Source organism: Rutilus rutilus (genome assembly GCF_951802725.1).
Source record: "Rutilus rutilus genome assembly, chromosome: 7".
In the NCBI taxonomy this organism is placed as follows: Eukaryota; Metazoa; Chordata; class Actinopteri; order Cypriniformes; family Leuciscidae; genus Rutilus; species Rutilus rutilus.
In genome coordinates this window covers 44,035,502-44,057,539 of record NC_140221.1, presented here as the reverse complement: position 1 = coordinate 44,057,539, position 22,038 = coordinate 44,035,502, and the positions used below count along the sequence as shown (strand labels likewise).

Here is a 22,038-nt window from a genome sequence, read left to right as displayed (position 1 = left end):
TGATTCACACATGCGTAGACAATTTCACATGCATGAAACCTAATTCACGTACACACAAAAAAAAAAAATTCACAAAAAGCAATTCACATGCAAAAAATAAAATGATATATTCATAAAATACATTTCACAAATGCAAAACACAATTCGTTGATATACAACTGTGCACTAAAACCTTTGAATGTTTAAAATGTACGAGTTTATCCTTGCATGTGAATGTGCAAATCGTCAGTCACGCCCTCACGTGATACTGATTGGTCGATTGATAAGCTTAAATCTGATTGGCTAACGACTCATCTGTGTAGGAGGAGTGTGCTCAAAACACACACATCCAAGGCGATTCAAGGCACATTCACATGCAAGGATAAACTCGTACATTTTAAACATTCAAAGGTTTTTGTGCACAGTTGTATATCTACGAATTGTGTTTTGCATTTGTGAAATGTATTTTATATATAAAAATTTTTTTGGTGAATATATATATATATATATATATTTTTGTGTACGTGAATTAGGTTTCATGCATGTGAAATTGTCTACGCATGTGTGAATCATGTTTTTTGCGTGAATTATAATTGAGACTATTCGGCTTCCATAGTTTACTCCTGTATTTAGTGTCGTCCACTTGTGATCCGATTGTCCAAAATGCTTCTTAACACCAGGTGTGAACAGGGCCTATATGTTTGAATCCTGGAGTTGGAGCTGAAGATATAATATGTTTTATGCTGTTTTTATATCCTCATAATGATTTCAACCTCAAAGGCCAGTGACGCCACATTCGGAGCGGCACACAGTTTATGCAAGTTGAGTAATAATCTGTCGTGTGGTTTGGGTTCATCGCTGGTGGAATCATTTTAAAGCAGATAAAGTTTTTTAATCCTTAACTTTAAAATTTCAAGTGGGTGTTTAAAATGTAACCTTTGGCTGCTTCCGATGTAAATGTAAATAACCCATGTTTGGAAAAAGGACACCTTCATTCTGATCGGTTTTGAAGTTTATGCAAGGTTAGAGAATCTAGTTTCCATGGTGATTTTGTTGTCCATTCTGTCCGTGACTCGTGACCCTGACCGTGACCCCTGGGGCAAATATATTTATAATTCAGGACAAAACAGACATATTAATACTGCATCGTTTTAGTTTTTTAATAATCTGGCCTTGGGGAACATTTTGCAGTTTTATAGATAATTGGAACGTGGTGAAGGTTTAACATTTTTTAAAGGTATTAATGTCTGAATACAAAACATCTAACCAATTTATTGTTAACAAAGATCGCACAAGCAAAACATTTCACAGAAATACTAAAACAATAGAACTACACCTGTGTGAACTTGAGGAAAACTGACTTCATACACCCACTGAAAATCACCAAAACACCTGCTGATTAAAACACATTGAGCCAAAAAAAAAAAAAAAAAAAAGTTTAAGAAAAGAGAAAAGATCCTGCAGCATTTCAGACATGCAGATGGCTAATTTTATTATCTAATGCAGTGACACAGAGCGGAAGAGTTTCGTTGAATAATGTCCCAGGAATCCACACGATCTGCTGAGACCATCACAACCTTCAAAAACTGCTGAAGAGTCCTCCTCCTCCTCCTCCTCTTCCGGCCCTTAAAACTAATCCATAACCATAAATTATCCCACTTTCAATTAGCATTTTAAACTCCTTTTCTTCTGCAGGTACACTTCCAGTCTAGCTTTGGTTTACTCTCAGTACCGTGGTGTTACATGCCTCCCGAGTTTAGGGGTCAGGGAAGCAGTAACAAGGAAGTTTGTGGCAATTAAAGTTAACAGACAAGCAAGAGCTCTCCTCTCCTGTCCCAGCACTCCACAAAAATCACACCGATTTCTGAAACACTCAGAAGTCACATTTTATTTGGTAGGTCCTAAGTACAAAAAGGGAAGCATCAAAAGGCTTCAGGGGGAGATAAGGCCAAAACAAAAACATAAAGTTCTGACTTTGAGAGGAATGCTTTCTAACCTTTCAACAACAACAACAAAAAAACAGAGTTTGCTTACCTTACTCCCTCTCTAGCCAAACAAAGGAGAAAAACACGGACAGAAACAAAAATGGCGTCCGCTTCCTAAATAAACTAAAACAAAATAAATTAGAACCAGTTTCAACTTAAAGCTCTTTAAGGAGTGTCAAGGCAAAAATTAGCCGAGTCCGCTTAAGTTAACAATAAATTGTACATCAACCAACAATATATAAAGTCAATTCTAGCACACATGCTAAAGTCTGAGGCGAGAGAAGACTTAGCAGACTGAGTACTAATAATGTTGGCAGTAACACTTTATATCGATGGTCCACTTTAGACATTCTACGCTCTATTAGTTATTTTGCAACTACATACTGTATGAACTTATAACCCGAACCCTATCATCTAACCCTAACCTAACAGTAATACTCTAATGAGAGTTAGCTGACATGTAGTTGCAAGGTTACTTATAGTCAGTGGTTAAATTGGGCCGGGGCTCTCCGGAGCTCAGCCCCGGCACATAAGCCTGCTCGTTTGTGTCCTGATGTGCCTGTTTGCAGTCAGTTGCTTACTGGAAATTATGTCACATAAAATGTGATGAAAGTGATGCTTTTGAAAACATATTTCTGACAATAAATGAAAGATTTTTAGTATGCCTATTTTGTCTCGGTGGAGCTGAGATGAGAACAATCGGAACAAGGCTATATTCTTGTTCAGCTGCTTAATCTCGTTGTCAGTCGACCATGATCGCGAACCGCTCGCGCATGCATGCGCATCTAGGTAGGCTACTACTCAGAACCCCGACACGGACAGACGCGGCGTCAGCCGATTTTGCTGGGTCTTCAGCCCCGAATGTTTTGAGTGAGGCCCCGAATGTATTTTGAAAAGTTGACTGACAAATATGAAACCGGACAATAGCCTATGTAAACCCCCGAAATCATAAGTTGCCTTATTTCATTGTGCTTTGGCTTTGTTGAAATCTCTCACACAGAGACACACCACGTGAGTGATTTCAGCCTATCCTAGAATATCTCCAGGATTTGCGCGCAACTGCAAACAATCTCACAACAATACAAAAATAAAAAAATAAAAATAACAGTCAGCACCGCCGCACAGTCCTCTGTCAGATGAGATGTTTTCAGGCTATTTGCAGGGGCGTTTCTAGGGTTAAAAAACATCAGGGGCTGAGCCCGAAACGACAGGGTCTGGGGTTATAAGATAACATGATCCGATACAGAGAATAATATTGTAGGCCTATATGCAGGGGCGTTTCTAGGTTTTAAAAACATCAGGGGCTGAGCCCGAAACGTCAGGGGCTGGGGTTATAAGATAACATGATTAATTTAACCCTGGCACTGTAGCCACACCAGCCCACGAAGTTGGTTTCAGCAACTTTTTTCTTTCTTGAGTTAATCAATGTTTTTGGCACTAATCAAAGAAGAAAACCAACTTTTTCTAACTTCTAACTCTTAAAAAGATAAAAGTTGCTGAAACCAATCTTTAATGCTAATATATAAATTGCTCATTTGCCTCTGGACACAAAAATATTGCACTGGTGTTTGATTGAAATGTAACATCTAGGCCTATGCAAAATAATCCTTGAAAGATTTCTCATTTAAGGCCATTCCTGTTTGGAATATGTGATTGTGTATTGTCAACAATAAGCAGAAATAATTCTGCCTTTCCATTTTGTACTTTGGATCATTCATTTCAACATTTATCCTCATTCTCATGGTTATGAATCTGTTATCTGCTTGACAAATAATTTATGCTACTGCCCACTGACATGCTTTTAAAGCTATTGTTATCCAATTTTTTTGGCCTTCAAACACCTTAAAATGCACATATGGAAGTCCGAGAAATCCAAATTTTAGAACCCCCCCTAATACCTCACATTTCAATGCGCGTGTTTGTGTGGTAATGTGGGCTGGTGTGGCTACAGTGCCAGGGCTGAATTAATCATGTTATTTTATAATCCCAGACCCTGACGTTTCGGGTTGATCGTTACTGAAGTCCCTGACTGAAACCCCACGGTACGGTACTGCAAGTACAGATACGTGAAAAATGTACTTAAGTAAAGTAACGAAGAATTTGTACTTCGTTACATTCCACCACGGCTGATAAACAGTAATGTAAATGCTAATTGTCCTAATACCTGTTGATACTACAACAATGCAAAGTATATGCTCTTAACCTTGCAGTTTTTCACATATCATGTAAGACTCAATTTCTCCATTTCTTTGCACAAAACTCTTCAGAAAATGCCATTTAATGGTTTAATTTTCAAAAAAAAATTCACGGGGGAGCGTACCCTCGGACCAGCCCCCCCCCCCCCCCCCCCCCACACACACACACACATAATAAATCCCAATTTAACCCCTGCTTATAGTAGTTAGTAGAATGTCTAAAGTGGACCATTGAAATAAAGTGTTACCCTGTTGGCTTTTTTTTTGTATTTCCTCATTTGCAGCAACAGCATCTGCTAAATGGTTCAGTGTAAAAGTAAATAAAAACTCTTGAACATATTCACTGCGTGACCATTCATCAAACCTCCTTTATTGCACACCTTGAGGTGCATTTATTCATTTTTAATTGAATAAGAAACTTTGTACTGTAACAATTTGTAAAGACCAAGATATTGTTGACTACAATGGCGTAAACAAACTTGAAACTACTTTTTCATTTTATTTAATATCTTCATGCTAGAAATCTTAACTTTAACTTGCTGCACAGTAAAAAATCCAACTTACAATATGACAAATTCAGTTTTTAAAGTTTATTCACCTATTTAACATGAAAAAAGTTGAGTTTCTCAGCTTTTTTTTTACAGTGTGGTTGTACCTAACATTACTGAAAGATTGCATTTTTCTCAAGCAATTAAGTACTGATGTTATTTTTTTTAATTGATATTCATTCTCTTATTTTTATTCTTACATTTGTCCGTTTTTATTTCTTGTTTATCAGATCTTTTATGGCAACATTTATTCTACTGTTCAAAAGTTTTGAGTCTGTTTGATCACCAAGGCTGCATTTATTTGATCAAAAATACGGTAAAAACTAATATTGTACAATTGTATTACTATTTAAATTAACTGTTATATATAGTAATATTTTTTTAAATGTAATGTATTTTCAGAAGTTTTCAGCATCATTACTCCAGTCTTCAGTGTCACATAATCCTTCAGAAATCATTCAAATATGCTGATTTGACATTTCTCATTATTATCAGTGTTGCTGCTTCATATTTTTGTGGAAACTCTAAAACATTTTATTTCAGGAATCTTTGATGAATAGAAAGTTTAAAAGAACAGCATTTATTTGAAATATACTGTATATATTTTTGTAATATTTATAAATGTCTTTACTGTCATTTTTTATTAATTTAATGCATCCTTGCTAAAATAATTTTTTTATTTTATTTGCCTTCTCTAAATCCCAATTCAGTTTCAATCAATCTGCAATTGATCCATGTAATGGTGTTTGTTCACAATATTGCAAAAGCATTAAACTATTATGTAGCAGCCGTTTTTGACATTTAAAGCCCCGGTTATTGTCGATATGAAAACCAGCTCATTATTGATAGAACAACATGTGCAGTGAGCACAGAAACACTTACACGTGCTCATGGAAAGAACGGTGGAGAGATAGAGCAATACAAGCAAATGAGAAAATAAATGAGCATAAGGAACAAGGTTTTCTTTTGATCACTCGCTGATGTTTCAGGCAAATGTGTGTGTGCGCGTTGGCGTTTGAGTGTGTTCGTGCAGTTCTCTCAGAGACTGACGTCTCATTAAATCCAGCAACTCTGACACAAACAGCCAATTCTTGAGCGTATCTGATGCCACTGCTGGCACAGTTATTGTACTCATTTCTGCTTTAAAGAGGACGTATACACGTTTGTAACACTGTTTTTCCTGCAAGTCCACTTATAATATACTGTCAGCCTCCCTCTGACCCATGGAGTTATCAAGCTGTTTTTGCCACTGTAACTTTAAGAATGACCTCTGTTGTGATTGGTTAAAGACAAATTCTGAGTTCACCCAAAAATGAAAATTCTGTCAGTAATTACTCACCCTCATGTTGTTCCAACCCTGTAAGACTTTCATTCATCTTCAGAACACAAATTAAGATATTTTTGATGAAATCTGAGAGCTGGCTCACCCCTTCATAGGCTTCTAGGTAATCGATATCTGCCGGCACAGAAAAGTTAGTAAAAACATGGTTAAAATAGTCCAAGTGACTACAGTAGCTCAACCTTAAGTTTATCAAGCGACGAGAATACTTTTTGTGCAAACTTTGCCTCTGACGTGAGTTCACGTACTGTAAAAAATAATCCTTTTTTACAGGATTATTTTTTACAGTGACAGCGCAGCGGTTGTACGTCAGAACGTAGGCTCACTATTGGTCAGCATCACACACATAAACAGCGTCGGCCAATAGTGAGCCTACGTTTTGACGTACAACCCAGAAGCGCTGCGCAGTTACACTACATAAACTCACGTCAGAGGCCCACACAAAAGAAAATGAATAGTTGAATAAAGTCGTTATTTTGGGGGGGTTTTGCGCACAAAAAGTATTCTCGTCGCTTGATAAACTTAAAGTTGAGCCACTGTAGTCACTTGGACTATTTTAACGATGTCTTTACTAACTTTTCTGGGATGGCAGATATCGATTACCTAGAAGCCTATGAAGGAGTGAGCTCAGATTTCATCAAAAATATCTTCATTTGTGTTCTGAAGATGAACGAAAGTCTTACGGGGTTGGAACAACACGAGGGTGAGTAATTACTGACAGAATTTTCATTTTTGGGTGGACTAACCCTTTAATGTTGTGTAGTTTGACTGCTCAGCATCTTTCTCTAATGACAGCCATCTAAAATTAGCCTTGCACTACTGTTCAAAAGTTTACCATCAATAAGATATTATGTAAAGACTTTTTTCTTAGTGTGAAGAACATTTTAATAACCTAAAGAAGTGCTATAGTTTTTTCCATCACTATAAAGAATCCTTTACGCAATGGAAAGATTCCATTAAAGGGTCTTAGTTAAACTATTGATGCCAATAAAGAAACTTTTTTTAAAGACCGTAGAAAACATAGTGCACCAGGTACGCTCTGTATAGCACATCATTTAAGACTCAAGCCAAAGCCGCTGTACTGTCAGTGGCGGGTCACGGACAAACATATTGGCACTTTAACTGTGAAGATGTGAGCATGTGAACTCGTCCACATCTGATTATCATCCGAGCGTGTGCCGGAGACCCCGGTCCCGACTCGACTCACGGCTTCATTAAAATGACAGTTCTGTCATGCTGATGAAGTCCACCGGCGAATAAGGGCTGACGTGACCCTCGGGTGAGCGAAAGCCCGGTTCAGAACCAGCTCGCTCTATTTCTTGATCTCTCGTTGCCGTGTGTGTTACTCAGAGAGTATTGCTGTGTGTATGTGTAAGTGTGTGATGGGCTGAATCCAATCACAAACTCATTTTATGGAGGTAATTTTCTTCAAGGTGACTCAATTCGGCCTTTATATATTGAAGCTAAATGTACTGATGTCACTGTAAAAGAAATCTCAACACACACACACACACAGATACAGCAGACAGGATGCCAATCACCAAACGCTGAGTGCCTGTCAAGCGAGGAGTTTTGCCGCAGAGTGAATCCGACAAACTGTAGAAGCGGCACAATCTCACTGCTATACAAATACTGTGATGCATACTTGCTTCTGTAACCCGTGAGGGCGTATAGAGATTGTTTTTGGGGGAATGGATGCTGGGATAGACTTCTTACCCCGGAGAAACGTGGAGCGATCATATCACTGTCATAACTGAATTATCTCCACAATAGCGGCGCTGACTCTATTATGGCCATGTTGAATGGAATGAACAACAGATAACGCTGGGACAGTGGGCTATCTGAAGATTGTGTTTGTCCATTGCTATGTGCGTGCGTGTGTGTGTTTGCCTGCATATCATTCATCGCTATTGGATTTTTTAGGTGTGATGCCACAAGTGATGATGTGTTTCTGGTGAATTGATTCCTTCTCTGGAATCCAATGAACGTCTTTCCGTTTATTGACAATGTGCAAATTTAACATGAGCAAGAGTCGTGCTTTGTACATATCATAATAATTAATAGCCTATAATAATTACAATAATTACTGCAATAATAATACACACACTTACTGAATGTAGGAATAATTCAAACAATAAATTATGTATTTACTTATTTTATAGCATCTTTCAAAAGCTCAATATACTGAATATAAGAATAACTACAACAACAAATATTTGTTTGTTTATTTATCAAACGATTGATTTTGTATAGCATCTTTCTAAAGCTCAAGAGTGACTTTTTTCCAACTTTCATGAGCACAAGTAATGCATTTTAATGCAGTTCTTTCTGCTGAAATATACTCTGTTTAAATAAAGTCAAACCAACAATCACAGCAGGTAAGTTGAATTTATGCCGTTTTTACCGAAGGAAAAATAGATACGTGATTCAGTCCAATTCGCCCTGTTCCTTCCCTGCATGAATGAGCATGAATCATTTAATATAGTTGCATTTGTCCATTTGCCAGTCTTATTAACACTGTTGGGTTGATTTTATCATATTTAAATGAGGGTGTAAATTGTAGAGAACTCTTTTCAATTTTCTTTCTTCTACTATACTATAGAGTGTATCATGCATCTGATCTTCAGTCAATCAGGAAGAAACCAAATCACACCCTTTCGTGTTCTCACTCAGCCGTTTACCTGTAGCCGTCTGCGTCAAATTCAAGGCTTAGATAATGGCCTTCAGGAGTGCCACTGGAACAACCAACACACTCCTATGATCCTTCCCGTCTTCTGCGATCAGTGAGCGAGTGGCACATAGTGGATCCATCATAGTGACGTACAACGTCAGTTTCCAAAACCTTCACTCTCCCTGTTTCCCGTTGGTAGAACGAGCCTCTAATCTCCACCCGATCTGCTGAGACCATCACATCCTTCAAGAAACGGATGAAGACACGGACTTATGTGAGCACTTAAATCACAGCACACTTTCTATAAACAAGTTCTGTTCTAGATTCTGTACTACTATAGCTTAATCTTGCCCCTGGTTACACAGACCAGGCTTAAATCTAATCCCACTCAAATGCATTATTCAGCTGTTTTAACTAAAAGCAACTTAAACTGACTTATCTTAAAATACATTACTGCCATTGTTTTGTCTCAAGATGCACACCAGTAAAAAATAATTCTAAGGCACGTTTATTAAAGCTACTTGAATGTCCTAATTGAACTAAGGCCTAATCCTGGCCTGATCTAAACCCTGTCTGTGAAACTGGGCCTTGAAACTTGGCCTTTGCACTACTGCAAGTATTTATGGCTCTTGTATGATAAATTGCTCACAGTGTTCTTCATTTGTAAGTTGCTCTAGATAAATGCATCTGCAAAATAACTAAATGTACCACTGTATAAATCACAGGTACTGTCCAGGTATGTACTGTCCAATCACAAGAAAGCTCTCGATGAAAATGAACGATGTCTGGTTGCTGCATGCCTGTAAATGTCCCTTAGCTTGTAAAATAACTTTTGATTATGGTTTGAACACTGCTGAAATAGGCTTATGTAAACTTAAATTCTTTATAACTGTTGCAAGCAATGTCATTAGCAGCAATGCCATAGAAGAACCATTTTCAGAACCTTTTAGTGAACCTTTCTTAACATAACCATTTTTTTTTTTTTTATAATCGAAAGAACCCTTTTCCACTAAATAACCTTTTGTGGAATGGACATGTTCCATGGATGTTAAAGGTTCTTCATGGAATCATAAATGCCCAAAAATAAATAAACCTTTTATTTCTAAGTGTGAAAACACTAAAATGTAAAGTTTAAAATCCTACTCCTAGCATGAGTAAAATAGTATTTAATATAACTGACTCGACCTGACAGCATTAATCTATAGCAATAAAAATCATGTTTAGTGTCATGTGTATTTCAATTTTTTATAATGCAGTTTGTTTACATCCAGGTTCGCAAAATCATTCATTTCAGCAGAAGATCCGTCGATGAATCCGGTCCTAGTGTTCGCAGTAGCCGGTGGAGGGCAGAGGCGGGCAGCTGGATACGGGTTAAACAGAGAAACGGGACTCACGCTGCTCATATTCGGCGAGCGCCGAGCGCACATGCATGCATCTGGATGCTGACACCCGAAAACCCGATCTCCAGCTCCTCTGAACACATCCAGAGCGAGAGAAGCAGCTCAAACACGCTATTATCCAGTGAATGCGTGCGCGCTCTGAACTAATGAGCAACTCATGCAGAGGAGTGTGAGCGCGTCTGTGGAGAGCGCGTAGATGAGAGCTAGAGGGCGGCGGCGCATCGCTCCATTCCTCCAGTCCCGGGACCTTCTCCTGATCTCTCCCGTGAGGAACACACGCAGAACTTGGGTCGCGTAACGGCGTCGGTCCTCCGCGCACCACCACCGCAGCTCCGGTGTCACGGCTGAACCAAACCGAAGAGGGAACGAATATTCCGCGCTGAGGAGTTTTCCAAACTCCAAAGTCATGGGGAAAAACGGACGTCAGAGATTTGGATTGGGATTAGTGCTTCTCTTTCTGTGGATTCTGCTGAAAATTGTTGACGCGCAAGGTAAGATAACCAATTCATTATAGAGAGATTTTCATGTGTTTATCTATTTATTTATTTATTTATTTTTTGTATACATATATAATTCATTGTACATTATATGGGCTTTTGCACTGTTTATTTTACACCATCGGAACGTTATTTGTCTTTTATTTTATTTCTCACTTTTTTTGTCGCTGATTTTTGTGCACGTTTTATGCAAAACAGTCATTTCTACATTTCTACTTTGAAATTGATCTGGAATTTGAGACCGCAAAGCCACAGCTATTCCTTAGGAGTATAGCCTAGACTCTTAAAAATAAAGTTTTTATTGCCATTTATGGTTCCGAGAAGAACCTTTAACATCCATAAACATTGCACTAAAGGTGCTTTTGAGGATAAATCTTAGTTTTAAGATTATTAAAACGTTCTTCACAGTATAAGAAAAAAAATCAGTATAAGAAAAGGATCACTTTCACTGGATGTGGATCAGGATCACTGAAAGGTTCTCAGAATGGTTCTATATATGCGAAAACCCCCTTTTGGAACCTTTATTTGTATAGTAGCCTATATACTTAATAGGGTTTATGCTGTCAATTTTTGGGGGGGATATATTATCATTAAATCATTTAGTTTAATGCAGTGAGTGAATTTCTCATGGCCTTTTATTCATTGACATTTTCTGTCAGTTGTCGGGCGCAGTCTCTAGCAAAGACAGACTTAATTTGAAATACATTTACAAAAAAGGATTGGTGAAAAAAATATTTATATACCGTTATTGACAGCAGGCTACTTAAAGGGTTAGTTCACCCCATGAAAATGATCCTATAATTTATTCACCCTCAATCCATCCTAGGTGTATATGACTGACTGTCTTCTTTCAGACAAACACAATCGGAGTTATATTCAAAAAATATCCTGGCTCTTACAAGCTTTATAATGGGAGTGAGATTTTGAAGCCCAAAAAAGTGCATAAGGCTCCAGGGGGTTAATAAATTCATAACTTTATAAACTATAATCACCGGCTTCAGGTAACAGCCGTACGTGCATCTAGTTCCGCCGGAATCTCTGACCCGACGTATGACGTAGGATAGCGTAAGCTTTGTCGCCTCTCGCGGTTCAAACAAACAGGGCTGGGCAACAAACTCAAGCTCCTCCGACATTTCTCTTTAAAAATTCTCGTTTTAGACTTCGAATTCGTGAATGGTGTTTTGTTTTGCTCTATCCTTTCGTGTACGTCAATACGTCATGTGTCGGGATAGAGGTCACTCTTCCGCCAGAACTAAACTCGCGAATGGCTATTACCGGAAGCCGATGATTCAGAATGCCTTTATTAACCCCCTGGAGCCATATGAATTACTTTTATGATGGATGGATGCAATTTTTTTTTTTTGGGGGGGGCTTCAAAATCTCAGTTACTATTCACTCCCATTATAAAGCTTATAAGAGCCAGAATATTTTAGTGCTGGGCAAAGATTAATCACGATTAATCACATCCAAAATAAAAGTTTGTGTTTAAATAATATATGTTTGTGTACTGTGTATAATTATTTTGCATATATAAATACACACACATGCATGTATACATTTAAGAAAACGTCTTATTTATATATAATATAAATTCTATATAAATATATATAAAGTATATGCATGCAAATATTTCTTAAATATACACATGCATGTGTGTGTATTTATATATACAATAATATATTTATTATACACACAGTACACACACATATATTATGTAAACGCAAACTTTTATTTTGGATGTGATTAATCTTTGCCCAGCACTGTTTTTAATACAACTACAATTGTGTTTGGCTGGATGAAGAAACTCATATACATCTAGGATGGCTTGAGGGTGAGAAAATTATGGGATATTTTTTCATTTTTTGTTTAAAACCATTTAAGTTTTCACATTATAAGCCTATTATCCGATACTGATCTGATGGAAAGCGCTCGAGCAGCGTAATGTTGCTGTCGTGACCTATTCACGTGACAGCGATTCCGCGCGCATTTATGTAGCGCACTTGAACTCGCAATGTGATTTTTGTAGTTACTAGTTTGTTGTTTCTCCTGCTGGATAGGTTATTTATGAAGCATGCAGGGAATTTTGTTATTACAGATTCCAGCGGGAGATTCCACTGAAACACTGTTATTATAATAATTTACAATATATTCTAGGTTTATGTTGAAATATGTTTGTTGAATGTATTATGTTGTGCTGATTTGACCGCTTTGATAATTGCCTAGCATTTTTTTATTTATTGCCAGTCAAAAATGTATATTGTCATCATTTATTCACCCTCGTGTCATTCCAAACCCTTACGACTTTCACACAATGTCTCTGTCAAGTGCCATCTTTGACATATGCCAAGTTTGAACAGGCACAATACGTGAGAGCTGTGGTGGAGGATGAGATTTCACTGAACAACAACTTCAATTTTGGTCTGTTCCCCACACAAATCTATCATATAGTTATATGGAGCTTTTATGGAGCTTTTTAGAGTTTGACAGCATAAATACACTTCCATTGCATGGAAAACAGCAAGTATACTTTGTTTTGCATGGAAGAAAGAAAGTTGTGTATGTTTCTAATGACATGAGGGTGAGTAAATGATTGTCATTTCTAAGTAAATTATTCCTCTAAAATCAATTTTTCCTCTGCGTGTGATCTTTCGTTTTGTAGTTTTAGGTATGAGATAATGCAATTTTGCTCTTGCTCCAGGATTTACGGGAAGTTCTGTCCTAAATTTGGTATTCATCACTCTATATTATAACAATGCAAAGCATTTTCCCATTTCCATCTGTGTGAATGCGTGCTGTAATGTCGAGTTATGAAATTAGAGAGCATCTGTCTTGCGTCTCGGTCTTTGCAGAGTGTTTTATGAGTCCGTAATGGAATCAGAGTTCATATGCGACTCCAGTCTGCTGAAGAGCAGGACGTCGTTAGAGGTTTCTAAGTCACTTTAAGGAGACAAGACAAAGTGGGAATGACTCCGTTTGTATGCCGCGTGTGAGTGTGTTTGTGTGCTTAGGGTAAGTGGTGGCCATCAGCTCGGAGACACAAGAAACCAGCAGCCCATTAAAAAGCCATTAGCTAAGGCCGTCTCTCTTGCCGTCGAGTTTGTGTTGTGTGTCAAACAAACAGCAGGAGAGAGAGAGAGAGAGAGAGAGACGGGGCAGTGTGATTTCAGAAAGAAAATCTGGAGGTGCGCTCTTAAAGTCAGCGTAAAATCAAAATGGACTATTATTTATTTTCTTAATAGCGATTCATTGCTTAAATTACATTAAATAAATAAGTTGCCTGTGAAACAACTTCCCACTTTTGCTGATATCATCAAACCCTCTTATTTTTCAACTCCTCCTGTTTTCATGATCCAGTCAGATATAATATATCAAATTAAGTCCCGACCTTAATTTTATACTTATATTGTTCCAAATTTTGGGGTAGGTAAAATTTTCTTCTTTTAAAGAAGTCTCTTCTGCTCACCAAGGCTGCATTCGTTTGATCAAAAATAAATACAGTAAAAACAGGAATATTGTGAAATATTATTACCTTGTAATATATAATATATATAATTCTTGTGATCAAAGCTGAATTTTCAACATCATTACTCCAGTCTTCAGTGTCACGTGATCCTTCAGAAATCATTCTAATATGCTGATTATCAATGTTAAAAACAGTTTTGCAGCTTCATCATTTTGTGGAAATATTTTGTAGAATCAAAAGAACAGCATTTATTTGAAATGGAAATCTTTTGTAACATTAGTACTGTCTTTACAGTCACTTGTGATCTGTTTAATGAATCCTTGCTGAATGCAAGTTTGCAAGCCTTAATGACCCAAACTTTTTAGTTTAGTACATGTATTTAAAATGGGTTGCAAACTGTGTTGACTTTAGTGAAAAACATTCACGCTGTCTCCAGAACGTACAGTGAAAACTCAGTTTCGCTGTGATCCCGGGAATGGTGCTGCTTGGATTTGTCTTGTACAGTTCAGCAGGCCAGCCTCATTTTTCACACAGCGCTCACACTTTTCACACATCGACCCGTGAATGTGTGTGTTTTTGTGTTAGGAGTGACAAAAACGTGTGAGAGAGGATCTTCGAGACAAGCCGAGAGTTCTTAACCTCTCTGTCTGTGGTGAATAGTGACTTCTTCTGTTCTGTAGAATCGGTTTAATGTTTTCTCCGAGCACAGCTGCCCACACACATCTAGAGAGACTGTAGACGGGCTGTTTACTGTGATTGAAGTGGACATTCATTGGTGGTGCTTGCTGACTTAAAGTATTAAACTTTGGCATGTAATTTGTACTGGCAACACCCCATAACGCTCTTGCATCGTGATGGCAAGTTTTGCATGGGCGATCGCCACTCATTTTGTAGTTAAATCTAGCCGAGTTGAGATTTTAAAGTTTGTGGTAAAATTCGACTGGTGATATTCATACTTAGAGTTTCCACTAATGTCAGCTGGGAATCCTCATTCGTAATTTATGGGAGATAAAGAAGAGAAATATAAAGAGAGTGCCATTGCTTCAGGGAAAAAGTCCCATGATCCTTTGCAGTGAGGGCTTTCAGCCAATAGGAGATGAGCGTTGCTGACATTAACCTGCTGACCTCTGGGCATGAGTGCACTCACTGTTGAAGAAATGCATGTTTTTAATGCGAGTGTGATCTGTTTGAAGAGCCGTGCTGAATACAGAAGAGTGTGTGAGCGGCACGCAAGGTCTTTTGTTTTATGCTGTTCTTTGCCGCCTTTGTTTCTTTTAATTGGATGAATGTAACGCAACTGTCATGCACACAAAGACAGTCAAAGATAATGTGTGCGTGTTGGTGAACATCTAAAGGCCCTTTCACATGACTCGCGTCAGGGTTTTAACGTGACTCTCAACACAAGCGCCATGTGCCGCTTTGACCTCCACATGAAAAGAGTTGCGTATCGTGTCAAAGGAGAGCGATTTCACGGGGTTGCTGGGAAATGTTATGAAAACAGTTGTTTCATGATATTAGTTATTTTCACGAAAAAAATGTGACAATATTTTGACAATATTGATTATAATCTTAATATTTTTGCATTTCCTCTGCAACCGCTTAAAATAGTGTTATTCTTTGACCAAACAGATGTAGAGTATTATTTTTATTTATCATTGTAAGTATTATTTTTACTATTACATTCTTCATTAATATTTGAATAGCTTTTATTTTTTCACTTTTCATTTCAATTTGTGCTCAAGTTTTAATTTTTGTTTATTTATTTTTGCAATATTTCTGTTTTGCTTTAAGTTTTAGTATGTCAATTCAACTTAGAAAAAAATTATAGAAATGTTGCCTTTGTGGCTAACTGAAATGAAATACGTTTTTAAGTTTAAGCTGGTTATTTATCCTTAAAAGTTTAATTTTAAGTTTAAGTTATCTTGCATTGGTCACATGCTTTCATGCTTGTGGTTGCCAGATGTCAAGAGTTTTATACCCCAATCAGAGCTTTTCCCTTAAAGGGATAGTTCACACAAAAATGAAAATTCTGTCATCATTTACTCCCCCTTATGTCATTCCAAACCTGTAAGATTTTCGTTCATCTTCGGAACACAAATTAAGATATTTGTAATAAAATCTGAGCCAGGTCTGTACTCTCCATTGATGACTACGCAACTTCCATTTTGAAGCTTCAAAAAGTTCATAAAGAGATCGTAAAACTAATCCAAACTAATTGAGCGGTTTAGTCCAAATTTTCTGAAGAGACTCGATCGCTTTATATGATGAACAGATTTGATTTAGGCTTTTCTTCACATATAAACATTGATCAGCGAACATAAACAGAAGCTCAACCGAACCTGCTTTATGCGCGAGAATGAACCTCATTGGTTCTTGCAGAAGCTCAAACATGATGCGTAACACGAGAATGAACCTCATCGGTTCTCGCACGTCAAGTGAACATGCTTGAGCTTCCGTTTACCACAACTGATGTGTGAGTTGATGAATGTTTATATGTGAATAAAAGCCTAAATGAAATATTTTCATCATATACTGAAAAGCGATTGTTGTACTTCAGAAAATTTGCACTAAATCGCTTAATTCATATGGATTAGTTTTACGATCTCTTTATGAACTTTTTGAAGCATCAAAGTGGTAGTTGCCTAGCTGTCGATGGAGGGACAGAAATCTCTCAGATTTAATCAAAAAGATCTTCATTTGTGTGCTGAAGATGAACGGAAGTCTCATGGGTTTGGAACGACATGAGGGTGAGTAATTAATGACAGAATTTTCATTTTTGGGTGAACTATCCCTTTAAATGGATACATTTTCTGCCCAGTGTATTACTTAATCTTCCCGAACAGGCAACCATGCACTCATGCTTCCTCTGTTCTGAAAAAAGTGCTGATGATCTGAAAACACCGGTGTGGCACGCAAGGGCAGAGCCGAGAACTGTGGGAATGGAGTGAGAACGGTGTGACACACACAGGTGACGCTCATTAGCACTAGCGCCACCCGCCATGGTCTGTTCCCATGGCTCTCAGCACCGTACTGCAAACCCCGCAAACTTGTTAGATGAAGTTTAGCGATCTCCACTGCCAGTGTTTCCTTTCACGCGGTCATTTGCTGTGACAAAATCTGCAAGCAAACATCAGTGATGAACTGTAATATATCTGAACAGGAATCTCGACTATATTTTTTGCGACTGTTGTTGCTGAATAAATGCACACAACTTCTGTGCCAAAATACAAATTCTTTTTTGTTGCTGTTTTAATAGAAAAACATTAACATAATATGTAATTGTTGGAGTTAAAGCGCCTCTATTATGCTTTTTTGGATATTAAAGGTTAACTCTCGCCAAATTGCAACCTTGGCTATTTTTGTTAATCTACCCGAGTCAAACATTCATGTAAAAGCATAATTAGAATGGAAACAACACTTTTAAGATTGACCGTATTTTTGTTTTTGGTCAAAATGCCTTGTGAATGGGAGTGCTAAGGGCACGACTATGATAGCATCAAAGTCGCTATTTTTAAAACACTAAGAAGGCTCGACAACATGAAACTTTGCTCAAAGTATCACCAGGGGCTCTACACATGAACACGTAAAAAGCACGTAAAAGTCCTGGCAGAAAGCGATGCATTTTGTATAATTTTTTCCGAAATGTTGACAACTTGGTGTTAACTAATAATTGTTGCAAACTGGTACTACCAACAAAATATTAGTGCATTCCTGGAAATGGGCGTCGTTACACTACATCCTTATGAATCGCTTTCTGCCAGGACTTTTACGTGTCCTTCACTTCACAGAAGTGACGTCGCATAGCGGTAGCATTAGCCATCAGGCAAGTGTTATTTAAATAAACTCCTGATGTACTTACAAACTTTCCAATGCCTCGTTTTATGAGTACAGAACCTATTTGTACTACTGTAGAAGTTTGGTACCATTCTGGGCATTATTAGTGGGGTAATTTACGAGATACAACCTTGGATCCATTAGCGCCTGCAATAAGTCATTCGGCTGATATCTCTAAATAAGCTCTAACTTTAATAATGTTCGACCAAGGGAAAAAAGGCTTCTGGGGGGGGTGTTTGGCTTGAGGTCATGGTGCAAAAGACCCTAGGTTGAAATTACTCCGAACCATCCCTTTAATATGATTTAAGATTCTGGTTCCTAAGAAATTTTACTTTTGGGATTTCCATTTTTAAGGCCCTATATGGTTCAATGATGAACAATGAGTCCGCACACCAGAAGATGCTCCTTTGCAATTTTAATAGTTGCTCACCAACTTATGACGTTTCGGGCCCAAGCCCTTCATCAGACATCGTCTGAAGGGCCCGAAACGTCATAAGTTAGTGAGCAACTATTAAAATTGCAAAGGAGCATCTTCTGGTGTGCGGACTCATTGTTAATCTTTGCTATTATTTGTCTGTCCAGCACCCAGCTTTATTGTTTTGGATGTGCGTGCTGCACCTTTGAACCCTATATGGTTCAACCCCAGAGATATTGGGGCCTCAATGCAGCTCTGTGTCCAAATTGTCGAATTTGACCCATTTTCAATGGTTGAAACCGAATGTGATTTTGTGTTTATCCGGTCATGGCTGTTAACGCCACATATAACCAAAAAGGAACAGTAGCCCAGGGTTTAGGAATGTAGAGTGAGATTCTGAATAGCCAGGATTAATTGTTAACTCTGGGTGAAGTATGAGCAGTGTGAAACATACAATAAGATAACCCAGGATCCCATTTAACTGGGGATTAGAATTACCCAGGGTTACCTTTTCAATTGTGAGACCACTTAAAAGTTTCAAAGTTTTAGGTATTATCAGCGATTCCACCAAATATGCCCCTTAGCAGTGGATACAACTCAATCTGACAATGCTTCACACATGTTATATAACAATAACAGTAATCCTTAATACAGTTCAGACGAATGTGGATTTATTTTAAAGGCATTTTGACCGAAACGGAAAATACGGTCAATCTTAAAAGTGCCGTTTCCATTCTAATTATGCTTTTACACGAATGTTTGACTCGGGTAGATTAACAAAAATAGCCTAGGTTGCAATTTGGCGAGAGTTACCCTTTATGTTTAATGTAGTGTGTAATATAGCTGTGAGTGACTGTAAAAGGTCTGCAAAGTTTCACAGATCAAAAGATAAATGGAGTTAATGTCTCCTAAAAGAAAGAACTGATTCTGAACAGTATGAAATGAGTCGTCAGAAATTCCTGTTTTACTTCCTGCGCGAACCTAAGTAGGTTTAAGTAGTTGTAGCTGAGGCCTGGAAGAGTTTGTTGAGAAGACGCTGTTTTCTGTGCTGCCAAAGCAAATCCACTTTGCATGAACTTCCAAAGGATGAGGATTCGCGCTGGAATTGAGACTGTAAAACCGATGCCAGTGTTACTGTTCATATCACTGTGTATAAAGTGCTGAAGCAGCTGAAATTCGGATACGGAAATAGGCGTTTGGTTTCCGACACGTGCTGCAAGCGGTTGACCAATCACAACAGACTGGGCTGTCTGACCAATCAGAGCAGAGCAAGCTCTCGGTAAGGAGGGGTTTCCGATTCCGAATCATTTATTGAACTGTTTCAGACACTGTGAGAAAAGAGGTGATGGTGCAATCGATATTATGAGAAAAGTGTTTTATGAACTATTGTAAGGGACCTCCAAGCAAACAAATATTATATTCAATATTATAACTTCAATATTAGGGATTTCACTGGTTTAGCCTTCGAGAGAGGCTTCTTTTTTGTACCAATTTTCATAGAGAGTGTGTTGATTTATATGTTAATATAATACATTAGGAATCTAGATGAGGTAAAATAAAACATGCATATTGGCGTAGGAAAAGTGAAAGTGCAATAATTCTGATGAACTATAAAGTGAACATTTTCATAATTAATAATCGTGATTATAATTTTTGAGCAAAATATTAGTGCAACCAGTGTAACCATTATCGTGCAGCCCTAGCCTGCGGATTTCATGTTGAATGCATTTAAACTGTCTCTCTATCTCTCTTCAGGCAGTGTGCTCATCAGAGACTGTAATGACTGTGATTATGATGGTTATATATCACCTCTGAGCTCTCTCTCACACACACACACACACACACACAAATATCTCAGCACAGACGGTCCGTCACACACAGCAACACACGGCCCGTTTGCTCCCACAGCGGGTTCGCTTGCACAATAAGAGCATTGTGTGCGTCACAGTAACACTGAGAGTCGGCCTTGCGAAACGCAACTTCTGTACGGGCGAGAGTGAGTTCTGGAGGGAAAAATGGGGCCAACGGAGATGCATATTTACATGATGCGCATGTTTCCCAGGCCTTTGATCATGGACGTTCGCAGTAGTCAGCAGTAGCGTTGTGATTCTGCTGTGTTGGGGATGCTATTCTTAGCATGGATGATAAATGTAAAAACGCTCTTCGGGAGAAGCTGCACTCTGTTCGTGCCACGTTTTCTGTGCACAAATAATGATAGTCTATAAAAAATTACGCTCTTCAGCTAAAGGACTAACATCTGTGACCGGTGCTGTTACATTACATGAGCACTTTAAGAGATTGACAGCTTCATCAGCCAATCACAGCAGCCTCAGCTGCATAGAGGCGGGAACAGTGTCCCTGTACCTGCTTTAGCATGTGTTGTAAGAGTGTGTCGCTGTGGCCTAATTACGGGAAGTGTCTTATATATGAACTTTGGTACACTGTATATTAAGCAAGTGGCTGAAGATGTACTTCACTGTGACTGTATCTAGTGACCTACATGACGTAACAGCAAAATTCATTTTGAGTGGGTTTCACTAAAACAATTATTTTCAATTATTTGATCAATTATTTTAATAAAATTTAATTCACATTTATTTGTATAGAGCTTTTCACAATACATGTCGTTTCAAAGCAGCTTCACAGAAAATGCATGTTCTTCATCACATTTTTATTTATATAACACATTTTTTTTTTCGTTAATTGAAATAAAGCTGAAATAAATTATAAATATTAGATAAACTTAAAATAAAAAATAAAAACTTAAGTACTAATTTAAAAGTTAAAATAAGTATCATGTGACACTAAAGACTGGAGTAATGATGCTGAAGTAATGATCAGTTTTGCACCACAGGAATAAATTATTTTAATAATATTTCACAATATGAAACATGTTTTACTGTATATTTGATCAAATAAATGCAGCCTAGGTGAGTAGAAGTGACTTATTTAAAAAAGAAAAAAAGAAAATTCTGTATATATAAGCTGTAAAAAGTGAACAGTTGGATCAACTTAAAAAAATTAAATTATCACGTTTTTCACGATAAAACTTAATTTCTTTAGGTGTTACCAATTGAAGTAATTTTTTTAAGTTGATCCAACTGTTCACTTTTTACAGTGTACTAGCATACTACTCTTACTATTACCATACTTTTTCTCACTAAATTGTCAGAAACAGAAGAGTATTATACCACAGAATACTAAATGACCTGATGTACTTGCCCAAATATTGAATAAAAATGTAATTAAAATTAGACAATAATGGTTTTAATTCCGTGTACGATAACTGAATGCCAATTACTTGCAACTTGCAGAGGTCATGTGACCAGGGCTGCACGATCGTGATATGGCTTAGTGTGATTATCAAATCAAAAGGTTGCGATTTAAATAAATAAATATATGCACTGCATGTTTCAGAGTAAATCTGTTATTTATTATTACTATTATTATTACATTTTACATTTTATAGCCATATTAATATATAATCACAGAATTTTGGCCAAATTGTGCAGTCCTGCAAACAAGCACAGCAAAATTATATATTTTTTTAATTGCATTTTAAATCTAATTTTTATTTAAAAAGCCCAATTAGATTTAATTTTTTTTCTCTAAATCATGCAGCCCTACATGACAGCCATATCCAGTGTATAGTGTGCAGTGCTATGTTAGTATTCCATTCTGAACATATTGTAGCCCATTTCCCAGAAGAGAA

The 22,038-nt window shown here is 37.5% G+C and overlaps 1 protein-coding gene and 1 long non-coding RNA gene across 5 annotated transcripts in view; one reads left to right on the top strand and one right to left on the bottom strand.

The window, feature by feature from the left end:
* Positions 1 to 8,172: 8,172 nt before the first annotated feature.
* Positions 8,173 to 10,257, bottom strand: LOC311293594. The gene is made up of 2 exons (XR_014627947.1): positions 9,983 to 10,257; positions 8,173 to 8,960 (listed from the first exon to the last, which is right to left on the bottom strand). It is a non-coding gene; the product is annotated as an uncharacterized lncRNA (long non-coding RNA).
* The window catches only part of unc5ca (unc-5 netrin receptor Ca), a 140,491-nt gene continuing 128,499 nt past the window's right edge, over positions 10,047 to 22,038 (top strand). For 2 of the 4 annotated variants that reach the window (XM_084413984.1, XM_084413982.1), the window contains exon 1: positions 10,047 to 10,608. In XM_084413984.1, coding sequence (XP_084270110.1) covers positions 10,524 to 10,608 — 85 coding nt within the window. In that variant the 5' untranslated portion in view covers positions 10,047 to 10,523. The remainder of the gene's footprint in view (positions 10,609 to 22,038) is intronic. The other 2 variants (XM_084413985.1, XM_084413983.1) reach the window with 1 other exon arrangement.